The sequence below is a fragment of the Hemitrygon akajei genome, chromosome 27 (assembly GCF_048418815.1).
Source record: "Hemitrygon akajei chromosome 27, sHemAka1.3, whole genome shotgun sequence".
NCBI lineage: Eukaryota > Metazoa > Chordata > Chondrichthyes > Myliobatiformes > Dasyatidae > Hemitrygon > Hemitrygon akajei.
Genome location: NC_133150.1, coordinates 37,392,788 through 37,406,059, shown reverse-complemented (window position 1 = coordinate 37,406,059; position 13,272 = coordinate 37,392,788). Strand labels below are relative to the sequence as shown.

General features: G+C 40.5%; 1 protein-coding gene across 1 annotated transcript in view; it reads right to left on the bottom strand.

The window, feature by feature from the left end:
* The window catches only part of pik3c2b (phosphatidylinositol-4-phosphate 3-kinase, catalytic subunit type 2 beta), a 172,282-nt gene that overhangs the window by 147,077 nt on the left and 11,933 nt on the right, over positions 1-13,272 (bottom strand). Inside the window, exon 2 of the mRNA XM_073030650.1 lies at positions 5,996-7,078. Within this exon, the coding sequence (XP_072886751.1) occupies positions 5,996-7,006 (1,011 nt within the window). The 5' untranslated portion in view covers positions 7,007-7,078. The remainder of the gene's footprint in view (positions 1-5,995; positions 7,079-13,272) is intronic.

Here is a 13,272-nt window from a genome sequence, read left to right as displayed (position 1 = left end):
TATCTTCACTCATGAGAAGATTTAAGACAGAATGGACCCAAAGCCTATTAGCTTCTCCCCTATTCTCCTATCAAATGTTTGCAAGTATGTTCAATACCTGTTCAACTTGAGGCATCACAATCAAGTCAATAACCTTTCTCTACTGAATGGTGATTCTCTCATCATAAAGAGGCATTTAGTAGTGCCTGACAACTTAAGACTATAATACAATCCAAAGGTCTTCCTTGCAAGATTTAAAAAAATGTTTTAATCACATCCTTTGAACAAACCTTTGTCAGTTTACAACTCAAAAATCAACAGCTTGTCATCCCAGTTTGATTCCTCCTCCCTGCCCCTGAAACTGCTGTGTTGCTGAGAATTTGCTTTCAAATTATTGGCCCAAGTTTGAGGTTAACTTTGACGTTTGCAAAGTTTGCAGCAGGAAGATCAAAACATAAAACATATAGACCTTTTAAGATTACATAAAAGATTAAAAACTCAGATGCAAGACCATTTCCACTTATAGCTGAAATTAAAACTAGGTTTTACGAATACTACCAAATAAAGTCAATATGGTATTCAAAAAATACATCTTTGCCTACAGGTATAGTTGAAACCAATACCTTAAATACATATCTTTAAGCAGAAACAAGCGAGAGAGAAAGGAAAGCTGAGTTTTATGGATCAGGTTGGGTCAACTACAATCAGAGAAGATTGTATTCAAGAATCTGCACTTCCAAGGAAAACAGATAACTACTTTTAAAAGTTTTAAAGAGAAAAAGAATAAATAGTTATATTGGCACGTGCAATGAATCAAGTAGAATGGAAAGGGGCTTGTGGAAAATACATATTGATGCAAATTACTTGGGTTCAAGTGAAGCATAAATTATATAAATATGACAACTTTCTTCTAGCTCAACAACCCCATTAACATGTTTTCCATACAATATCTGCAACACAGATTCTGGGCACCCGTGAGATCTACTGCACAGAAATCTTTGGTTAATTTTAGTTGAGTAGCAGGCCTCGGGCCTGGGTCTCAGAGCTAGGCCCCGCCGTTACCAGGGTAACCAGGGACCAGACGGACGCCCGGTCCACCCGCACTCCGCGCTGCAATGCCGCGGGCAACAAGAGCAGCGCGATGCTCAGCACCAACATCACCAGGGTGAAGACGGCCGCCGCCGCAAACGCCAGCATATCGGTGGGACGTCTCCGCCGCCTGCTTCCTCCCGCTCCCCCCCCCCCCCCGGCAAGAAACCGGGTAAGGAGGGGGAGAGGCGGAGGAGGTAGGGAGAGGGGGAAGGGGAAGGGGAGGGGGAAGGGAGGAAGGGAGAGGGAAGGGAGGGGGAAGGGGAGAGGCGGGGAGGCAGAGGGAGCAAGGGAAGAGATGGGGTGAAGGGGTAGGAGGGTGAAGTGGGAAGGGGTGTAGGGGGAGAAGGATAGGGGAGTGGAGAGAGATGGGAGGAAAGGGGGACCAGAGAGAGGGAGGAGGATAAGGAGATGGAGAGAGAGAGAAGAAATGGTCCCACTGAGAGGAATAAACTGATCTGGGAGAGAGTTATGAATTTATGATAAAGGAAACAAGATTGTACCATTGCACTTTGAGGATGGGATGAGGAGAGGGGTGGAAGGGACACCATGCAGGTCACTGAGCAGACAATTTAATTCAGAAGGTACACAGGTTTTCAGAAGAGGAATGCAAACCAATTTTCAACTATTGTTCAGCACACGAACAATGGCAGATATCAGGAGCAATAATGGGGTATTTAGTTGCACACTTGGGTTGGTCAGTGGTTTCAGAACAGTAGCTGAATGGTTGAGTTATTAGAGACATTGGTGATGTATATTGCAATATAAGGATGCACTGATGACTGGATAAGGTAATGATTTGGTACAGTTCTGCACAAGTGGGTTGGTAACTGATAATCATAAGCAGAGTTCTGCACTTAAGGAAATGGTAGCTAACTGAGGTGATGTTTCATAGTGATACACATTTGAGCAGCTGAAATTATAGAAGGCACAGTTCAACACTGAATATGTAATTAAGGAATAATGCGAACATTGTGGCAATTAAAAACATTATTAATGATGAGGTGAGACTATAATGTCACACATCTGGTAGGTGACGCTAACTGGAGCGGAACTGAGCGCAGCAGGGATATTTCACACCATCATGTCAAAACAAGTAGAGAGCACAGCTGGTTTGGACTCATAGCTTATTAAGCTGAGGTCTGGTAAAGTACTACACCATTTTTCTAATGCGAGTGATCATACTTGCACAGCATCATTAATTCAAAAATAATATTAGTATAATGGGGCTTCAGATTTGTCTGTTACAGTTGTAACCATAAAACTATGCAAAAAAAAGGAGCATTTTCACAGAAGTAGTCAAGCTTAATACCAAGCTTAAAAGAAAATCCAGCCTTCATTTGATCAATTTGTATATATTGCAGACTAGTTTGAACAGAAACATATGTTTCTAGCTTTCACTGTAAATCAATATCTCCATCCAAACAACGATATTTTACTTTTTGTAAAGTTAGACTGTTGGTTTGCTGGAAAATACTGCTGATTTCTTGCTGGCTTTAGTAACTGACCAGGATAAGACCGGTGGGTTCAGCCACCAATGTTTTCATTCTCTTGGGCCATAATGCATGTTAGCTCTCTGAAGACCATCTTTGGCTGATACACATTTGGGAGAGAGTACTTCCTGTTCATTATACAATGCATTACCAAGGCAGTGTGGTCAAGCAGAAAGAAACTTGTGTGGCTTGGCCCAGCTCCAGAAAAAGCAGACCAGGCACAGAGAGAATAATCATCCAGAGTTTGTTCAACAATGTATGATAGCAGTAGCGAAAGCGCAGTTTAGTCAAATCCAATTAAAAGTTGGCCTTGCGTCAGGTAATCTCTGGTTCCCATCACTTGTGGTGATATACCAGCATCAGATACAGGGAATAAGCACTGAATCACATGCAACCACACGTTATCATGTCCAAGAAAATATGAGAGAGGGAGTATGTGAGCTGGTACAATGCCCATCTCTGTCTCTATGTAATGGGTTGCCAAGGCAATTACAGCAAGCAGAAGGCAAATGGAAATTTGTAGCTTGGCTCAGTTCCAAACTGGCAAAGTTTGCTTAGAAACGTCAGCTATCATGGACCATTCGAAAGGTTAATTTAGAAAGACAATTTTCCAAATTGCAATTCCTCCCTCTCTTCCCAAAGCAAAAATCTCTTGGTTTTTAAATGCACAGATTCCTAGTCCACACTGAACAGATTTACAATGCAACTTCCTACCAACAAAGATCAGATTTAAATTTAATACCCCAACATTTTGCACAATTTTCTGGAAACCAAGAGGTAAAATCGCTTGCAGATATACTGATACCAAGACAACTAAAGAGTGAAGTTCTAAATACTGTAAACTGAGCAGCTTCTTAGAACAAAGCATGAATAAGTAAAAATCTTGGCAAGAGATGAGATTTTTGTTGGAATTTGGTTGACCACCAAAGTACAACAAAGTGATTCTGCTTCTTCCAAATAGCGTTTGAATGTTTTGATAGTGTTTTTAAATGTCAAAGCGCCTTGCCAAGTTGTGTTAGTGATGTTGTCGAGTTTTGAATTTGTAAAGGTACTTTGGCATGTGCTGCTGCCATTCTTGTCCTGTTTAAGTCTGTGACAGATTAGAATTAATGCCGAGACTCCACGTCTCCTTTGGATTTTTGCACAGTGCAGAATACTGTGCGCCATTTTTGATACTATGCACAGTTTCCCTTCACTGCAGTTCTCAAAGTCACACCCACATCCACTGATTGCAGTAAAGCAGCTATTAAAGCTGATATGCATGCACCAGGATTCTGTCCCTTCCTGTAATATTACAGATAACAGCCGATGTTTGATTAGCTATAAAGCACTAGAAACTAGGAGCAGGAGTAGGCCACCAGCCCAAGCCTGACTTACCATTTAATAAAATCATGGCTGATCTAACCTTAACTGTTCTTCTGTGCCAGTTCTCCAGAACCCTTAATTCCTCAATCTTCCACATACTTATACATTTTCATATTATACAAGTCGAATCATCTGGACTCCACTACCCTCATGGGCAGAGAATTACAGAAATTTGCTACCCTCTGAAAGAAGAAATTTCTATGCACCTCATTTTTAAATGATTGACCGCTTATATAGCAATGTCCTCTTGTTGTGTATTTAATATTTCAGTAATATTTGAGTAATCTTGTAAAAATGATGCTGATTAAGCATTCTTTATATCTTTAAATAATTGATTACAGGTTACATTTATAAATTAGCAAATTGCATACATCATCACGCTACCAAGTGTTACATGCACACCTCGCTTAAAGTAAAGAATGAAGTTAAACATTTTGAACTCCCATGTCTTTGTTTGAATTAGTTTCCTGCTTTGTAGTTACACAACATCATATCGTTTATGACTCCCACTGGTCAAAATTTAGGATTTTAATGTATTTGAGTAAGGTCACCAATCATTCTTCTGAGCTCACTTAGAGAACACAGTGCAATATAATGACTTCCTCTTCTGAACCAGTTTGAGCTAACAATACATCAGATTTTTTTTAAAAAAAGACCAAAATCTACTTCCTTCACTTAAGGTATCAAACCTTACCAGGTTGCTTAAGAATCTACAAAAAAAAACCAGATATGAATCTGTCAACAGGTGCTTCCAACTTCCGAAAAGAAAGAAAAGTCTCTATTACTTTTCCTCTCATTTGTGATCTCCAACCTCAAAAGTTCAAAGTAACTACATGTCACCATATACTACACCATATAATTTTCTAGCAGGCATTCACAGTAGAACAAAAAAATACACTAGTATCAATGAAAACATACAAAGACTGACAAACAACCAATGTGCAAAGGACAAACTACAAATATATTAAAAAATAATAATAATAAATAATACTGTTAACATGAGTTCTAGAGTGCTTGAAGATGAGCCCCCAGGCTGTGTTCAGTGATCAGTTCAATGTTGTGGTGAGTGAAGTCATCTACACTGGTTCAGGCGCTTGATGGTTGAAGGGTAATAGCTATTCCTGAACCTTGTGTTATGGGACCCAAGACCCCTGTACCTCCTTCCCAGTGGTAGCAGTGAGGGGAGAGTATGGCCTGGATATTGGGAGTCCTTGATGATGGCATTCCTCAAAGAAGTCATTTATTACTGGAAAAGCGTTTAGTAGATATGAAAGCTGATGGTGCGAGAAAGAAGGGGAAAGACAGGGCTGAGTTCATATGGGGATAAGTAAATTAGGAGGGTCAATGCTGGTGTAAATACTCAGCCCGGTAGGACTGGAAGCAGCTTCAGCATAATCGTCAAGTTGGCAATAGGCAAAATGCACACAGTAAAGAGGTATGGAAACAGGAAAAGACAATTTCTACCAGTGGCCATTTAAGAACAAGTGAGATTGAAGACTCTGGAGAAAAACATCAAGGAGCATAAAGATAAGAAACTTTATGTTATACCTATGTTGCCTGGTGAGCTAGTCCCATCTAGTTGTGTTAGTCCAATAGCCATCTCCTACCCATGTACTTATCTAGATGGCTTTTAAATGTTGCTAATGTTCCAGCCTTAACCATAATTTCTGGCAGCTTGTTCCAAATACGCACCAGCCTTTACGTGAAGCTGCCCCTGATGTCAATTTTAAATCTCTTGTCTCTATCTTAAACATATGCCCTCTTGTCTTTAGCCCCCCCCTTTCATGGGGGGAAAAAAGACTGTGCATTCACCTTTTCTTTTCCCCCATAACCCTTCTAACATTTAGATACTGGACCTTTCTTTGACAGAAGTATCTTTAATCATAAATCTGTAAATGTTTCCTCTTCCCAATTTTTTTTTACGCAACCCAATATCCCTTTAAGAGTCACTACTGAAGGAATTCCTACTACCCTTTAGGTAGAGCACCCAAGCCAAACCTTAATCTAGACACATATTGTAACTTTCTTCATTTGCAACACTTAGAACATTTTTCAGACTTGAACCTCACCTGTTCAATGGACACCCTTTGATTTTTGGCTTGATGTACTGCATTGTTCTGGTTTCCATATCTGGACACATAGGTCCTTGGCGGGACCTGAGGTGGGAGAGTCTTACTTCTACTGACAGGTTTCCCAGATGTCTCCCGCTTTCTGTCTTTTCCTTTAAAGGCGGAGTTAGGACCGATGTTCCCGACTCGTATCAGTTTTGTATTTTCCCCATAGCTGGACATTAGATTCAGCTTTGTTATGGCATCATTCAAGTCATCATAGTCAATCAATTCAAAATCGTCATCAGAAAACTTTTGGCCGGAGTAAATGTTTGGAGGTTCAACAATTTTTCCATTTGAATCATCATTGCTGGGAGAGAAGAGATTGATATCATTAGGTATGTTCAATTTCACAATACTCTCACTGGGTAAACCCTTGGGCCAATGGTCTGTTAATGTGGCATTTCGACTCTGGCCAAGAGGAACTCGTGGTGGGACTGGTGGAACATAGTCAGTGATGGAACAATCTCTTTGTTGGCAAGATGTCCCTTCGCTAGCAAGGAGGCCTGTACTCATAGATTGGGGATTTGAGTCACCATTAGAGGTGTTTGTGGTAGTGGTAGCAGTAGACACAACCTTCCACAATGGATAATATTCCTGGTCCTCTTGGCATGGATCTGGCAGGCCAGGGGCTGAGGTAGAAGAACAAGCAATACCTTCACTTAGCAGTGGGGAGCCTTTGCAATAATTGAGACCAGTGTCTGACCCAGACAGACCATGAGATCCTTTAATGACATTGCAGTCATTTCTTATTTGACTATATTCCAACAAAGGGTCCTCAAAGGAAATCAACTGCAGGCTGTTAATGTGTTTGGGCTTGCCATCGTCCTTTGCTGTTGTGCTGTTCTGTCGAAGTCTTGAAAGCGCATCGTACTCCATCTGAAGAGCTTCTGCCAAGGCCAGCTCCTGCCGACTGATTCCCGAAAACTCCCATGGTTTCCAATGTTCCTTGCTGCTCGTGGGTTGAGACATCCTAATGCGTTTAATAGGCGAAGCTTACTTCTGGAATAGTTCACCAAGTGAAGAAGTCATTATGGATACAACCTGAAGAAAAATACAATAGAGCTTTAAATCATCTATTGAGGTGACATACAATAGACAATGTTAGCAGTTAAAGTAAAGCACAAAGTAAAATTTTTGCAAGAGCATCAAAGGAATCATAAAACTATGGAACATTTCCCCCTTTCCTCACCATTCTGTAACAAAGTGCTGACTTTAGCAGCTGATGCAATAGAAGCAGGAAACTTATAAAAGAGGCCATTAATTAGGTGTAATCAGCTCTCTCTCTCTCTCTCTCTCTCGAAAATACATACAAAAAAATTAGAGCATGAGCTTGTATTTTCTTTGGTCCATTGTCCCTGCTGACAGTGATGTCAGTGTGACTAATCCTCTCTGCCTGCACATAGTCTATTCCCTCTATTCCTTGTCTGCTCAAGTGCCTGCTTAGATGTCTCTTAAACATTACTATCATGTCTGTTTGTACCACCTTTCCCACCAGTGCATTCCTATCATTTGCTATGTAAAAACAAACATGCCTTGCAAATCTCCTTTAAACTTTTCCCCTCTCCTTAAACTTATGCTCTCCGATACATGATATTTCCACCCTGGGAAAGTGACTCTTGAGTATCTCTCCCTTATCTATGCTTATCACTTTATATAGTTCTGTCGGTTCATTCCTCAGCCTCTGATGCTTCAGAGAAAACAAACCTGCAGTACGACGACAAAAACCGCACAGTACTACAGATACAGCATAACCAAAGTTTTATACAACTGACATACCAATTCTTAGGCTCCAGATTTCTAAGTGCATCTTTCCATGCTAGATGGAGTCCTGACCAATGAAGGCAATCATACCACACACCAGGTTTCCCAATCCTTTTCATACCATGGACGAGGGGTCCATGGACCACAGTTTGAGAATCCCTGCCAGATACCTCCTTTATCACCCATTGCAGTGCCAATTGCAAATCAATGGCAGGAGAACAAGGACTTGATGGACTGAATGGCCTAAGTCAGTTCCTATATTTTACCCTCCTATATCTTTTTTCCATGGCATTGTGATGCAGTGGATCAGGCACTTATCCTGTTTTAAACACCACTCAGACTTGACGGATATGTCTGTTAACTGCAGAAGACTCATTTGAGCAATTTCAATCTAATCCATTGCTTAGTGGGGATGTGCTTAAAACTCTTAAGTATTCCTATGGCAAACTGAGAATCTCACTTAGCCAGATTTAGGATGGAAAGATGCACTTAGAAATCTGGAGCCTAAGAATGTTATTGGGTCATCTGCAGTAAAATAAGCACTTTGTTTACTCAAAACACTAAGGCTTTTTTCAGATTAAATTGTAATATGTTTTCAACAGACCCATTTCCCCAAAATCAAGTTACTTAAAAAACAACTACCCGGTAATCCATTTTATATCTTGGCCTACTTTTCTGCAATTTTCCTTTTACCATCTAATCCAGCATCATCTTTGAAATCAAACTCCAAATTATTTAAATGCAAGGTTAACAAAAGTGGATTTGGAATGATTTTCTGTGGGGTAATATTTCCGCACCATCATGTAGTTGGGCACCCATTTTGCATCCCGAATTGGAACCATTTGCCAACTACTCTACTACCTCCCCATCACTGTATTACCTGTATGAGGCAGTGTCTCAAGAAGGCAACATCTATAAAAGATTAATGTTGCCTTCAAAATCCCCACCATTTGGTCCATGCCATCTTTCATCAGCTACTGACGGACAAAAGCCTGAAATCCCACATGATCAGTTCAAGAAGAGCTACTTCTCTTCAACCATTTGTTTCTTGAACAAAACTAGAGTTTAGCAACACTAATGACCATGTTGACCACTTTGCACTAAAAATGAATTGTTTTTATTCTAATTATCTGTCTTGTAAAACTATGTTTATGTTTTTCTTCTTATAATGCCATATGCCCACAATACTACTGCAAGAGAAATATTTTTTCCATTGCACTTTGCATGCATGTACTTCTGCGTATGACGATTTTGAAATTGAAACCCTAAATGTCCATGATCTGAACATTACCGGCTTCTTGTACGGCATTTCACCAATACTGATAAAAGTATTGAGGAAATCCATTATCAAGTCAAGTCACATTTATTGCCTATTATATATATATATATATATACACACACCATCAAACGAGACATTTCTCTGAACCAGTATATAAAGCACTGTAGTGTACATAACACATAATAACTTATAAAAAAAAGTAAGGTTGAAATCTCTAGATGCACACATTAAATATTGTAAGTTACAGAATCGATTAACCAGTCACATTTAGAATGCGATGTGGCAGGGAGTGCAGAAGCCTCATGGCCTGAGGGAAACCCATTTCCATCTGACCATTCTTGTTTTTATGCATTGGAATCTCCTTGCCTGGTGGTAGAAAGTCAAAGAGGATGCTGGATGGATGGGTGGGATCCTTAATAATACTAAGGGCTCTGTGTACGCAGTGAACTTGATAAATGTCCCCGAAGGATGGTCGGGGGACACCTATGATCCTCTCAGTCATTCTCACAGTCCTTGTAGTGATTTCTGATCCGATGTTTGGCTGCTTCCATAGCAGATGGGAATACAACTTGTCAGGACACTCAATGGTGTTCCTATAAAATGCAATCAAGATGGGTGGGGGGAGCCACACTTTTCTCAATCTCCTTCAGAAGTGGAGACACTGCTGTGCCTTCTTGGTCAGGGAGCTGACATTAATGGACGTTATATTCTTTCAGCCCTTAACCATCAATTTTTTCTCATCCCATTTCTAAGTTTCTGTCTCTCCTTTTCCAATTCAAGTTGCCTCTCCAAACAACCTCATATTAATACAGGAATTTAACTCAAATTCCTCTGTACATTTCATGCAGTTCTTCTTCCCCTACTCTGGTTTACTTAGCAGTCTCCTCTTCATTTCCCATATATTCACATTGATATTGCTTTTTCCTCCATAAACTCAGAGCAACTTCATCTTCCTTCTGTAGAATCAACTAATTCACATCTGTCCTTCCACTTAATAGACGGCAACACACACACACACACACACACTTCTTTTTCCTCTTTTCTACCCCCAACAGAGATCACTTTCTCTCTCAGTATGACTCCTGCTTAATCCTCTCAGTCTGTCCTCAATTTCTGCTTCCCATTATGGCCTGTCTGGGTGACTGAATGTCAATGAATGCTACAGGCAAGGGATTGCTAATCTCGAGAACTTCTGCGACAATGCGCAGCAGCATTTAATTACTGATGGCAGCAGCATAATGCAAGAAGTGGAACTAATGACAAGGAACGCATCCTGCAGTTCTGCTAACATTTATCCACAGATCTACAATACCATGTTAGAAATTGCAGGTAAATGTAATTGTACAAAATATACATCTTTGCTGAATCCACCATAATACATAATTCACACAGTTAAGAATTCTCCTCATCAAAATAACTAACCAATTTTCAAAAATGAAAAATCTTACATAAATTTGATGTATTGACCATTTTGAATAGATTAACAGAATAAATTCCAACCTGGCTAAAATAAACAACTGCTTATCTGTGGGAAAAGATGATACCCAGAGACTGAATGAATAAAACTCAGTAATCCAAGATTCTGATTTGTTTATCACATGTATGTGGAAACATACAGTTAAATGCGTCATGTGTTAACAACCAAAAAGCCTGATGGTTTACTGGGGACAACTGGCAACTATCACCACAAATTTAGGTGACAACAAAACATACCCACCAGTAGAGGGTTCATCCGGAACTTTGCCACATGTCCCAATTCACACCAAGACTCATTCACCGCTCTCAAACACAGGAGGTTCTGTAGATGTTAGAAATTCAGAGCAACACAAAATGCTGAAGGAATTCAGGCCAGGAAGCATCTATGGAAAGGAATAAAAGATGACATTGCAGGCCAAGATCCTTAAACAGTCCTGAAGAAGTGTCTTGGCCCAAAATGTCAACTGCTTATTTATTTCCATAGATGCTGTCTGACCTGCTGAGTTCCTCCAGTGTTTTGTGTGTGTCACTCATCACTCTGTTTGTTGACATACATTGACTCAAAGTTAAACAATATTTCAATTTTAAAACTATCACCCTTGTATTTAAATTCTTGCATATGTCTCTGCAACCTCCTCCAGCTTTATAACCCTCTGGAGGTCTCAGCTTCCACTAATTCTGGATCTTGCTCAGTTGCAAATTTATTTGTTCCACTAATGGCAGCATTGCATACAGCTGCCAGGGATTTAGCCAATATAGTTCCTTATGTAAACTTTTCCAAACTCCCTTTCTGCCTGCAAGGTCTTCCTTAAAACCTTAATCTTTCAGAAAGCTTTCTGGAAATCTGTCACAATATCTCTTCTCTGATTCAGCACAGATTTTTCTTTGAGAATACTCCTGTGAAGTGCTGGGTAGCGGGGTGAAGATGTGTCTCTACCAAAGGCTCTCCTTCCCTTTGGTAGCCTGCAGGTCACCCTTGGGCAAGATGTAGCACCTGCTTAGCCCCTCCCCCCAAGACAGGGTCAGGAGAAGTCACAGGAGCAGGTGGTGAATAGTTGTATGAGTAGCTGGTGCATATCAAGTCCTAGTTATGCGAACACTGACGCTAGGCAGACAATCAGTGAAGAATTTTGATAACGGCTGGTGTTACTCATCTTGTAATCACACTGCTCAAATGAAGGCAATGGCAAACCACTTCTGTAGAAAAATTTGCTAAGAACAATCATGGTCATGGAAAGACCATGTTTGCCCATATCATAAGATATGGCACATAATGAACAACCCTGTGAAGTGCAGTGAAATGTTTACAATAGTAAGTGTTACTACAAAACATACAACACAGTCCATAACCCTCAATTGGTCTTGCATCCATGTGGCTAAGTCTTTTAAACATCCCTAGTAACTAACATACACACACAAAATGCAGGTCAGCCCAGAACATAGGCTCTTTATTCCTCTTCATAGATGCTGCTTGACCTGCTGAGTTTCTCCAGCAGGTTGTAGGTGTCCCTCTTGATCCCTTGTGCTTTAAATGACCCTATAGTATCAGTCTCTAATTCCACACATGGTAGTGCATTCCAGTGTAAAAACCTACCTTTGACATCTCCCCTCAACTTCCATCCACTCTCCGTAAATGAATGCCCTCTGATATTGGCCATTGCCACCGTGGGAAAAAGGCAGTGCCCACTCTGTGCTTCTCATGATCTTATACGCCTTTAACAAGCCCTAGCTTGCTCAACCTCTCACCATAAAACATGCTCTCTAATCCAGGCAGCATCCTGGTAAATCTCCTTTGCACCCTCTTAGGGTTTCTACATTATTCCTGTAATGAGTGAAGCTAAACAGAACACAATACCCCAAATATGGTCAAACCAGAGATTTATGGAGCTGCAAAATTTCCTTGTGGCTTTTAAACTCAGTCCCCTGATGAATGAAGGCCTGCACCCCATACACCTTCTTAACCACCCAATCAACTTGCATGGCAATTTTGAGGGATCTATGGACTTGGACCCTAAGATCTCTCTCTTCCTCCACACTACTAAGAATCCTTCCATTAACCATGTATCCTGTCTTCAACTTCAATCTTCCAAAGTAAATTACTTCACACTTTTCTGGAATGAACTCCATCTGCCATTTCCCCACCCAACTCTGCATCCTGTCTATATCCCATTATAACCTACGACAACCTTCTACAGCTATCCAGAACACATCCGACCTTCGTGCCATCTGCAAACCTACTAACCCAATGCTCTACTTCCTCATCCAAGTAGATGGAGACTGTTGTTGAATCAGACCAGGTGCAAGGAGGGTGAGCACAAAGGCAACCAGAAGGAACAAGTCTCACAGAACAGTTCAAGAAAACTGAAGTGGTGAACAAAGAGGAAACTAGGATTTATTAATTTAAAATAAACCACTGGAGGAACTTAGCAGGTAAAGCATTATCTACAAAGGCAACAAAATGGTTGATATTTTGGGTGATGACCCCGCATCAAGACTAAGGGTAGGGAGAATGCAGCCGGAATAAAAATGTGGAGGAATTGTTAAGACAGACTGCTGGAGGATAGGTGGGACAATGAATATAAATGCACAAGATTAGCTTATATGCATTTAGCGATACATGGCAACATCTTGCGGGCAGCTCACAAGTCTACTGGATATACTTTTGAGTTATGATCGCTGCAATTTGCAGTCTAATTTCCCTTTAAGAAACATACTCTGG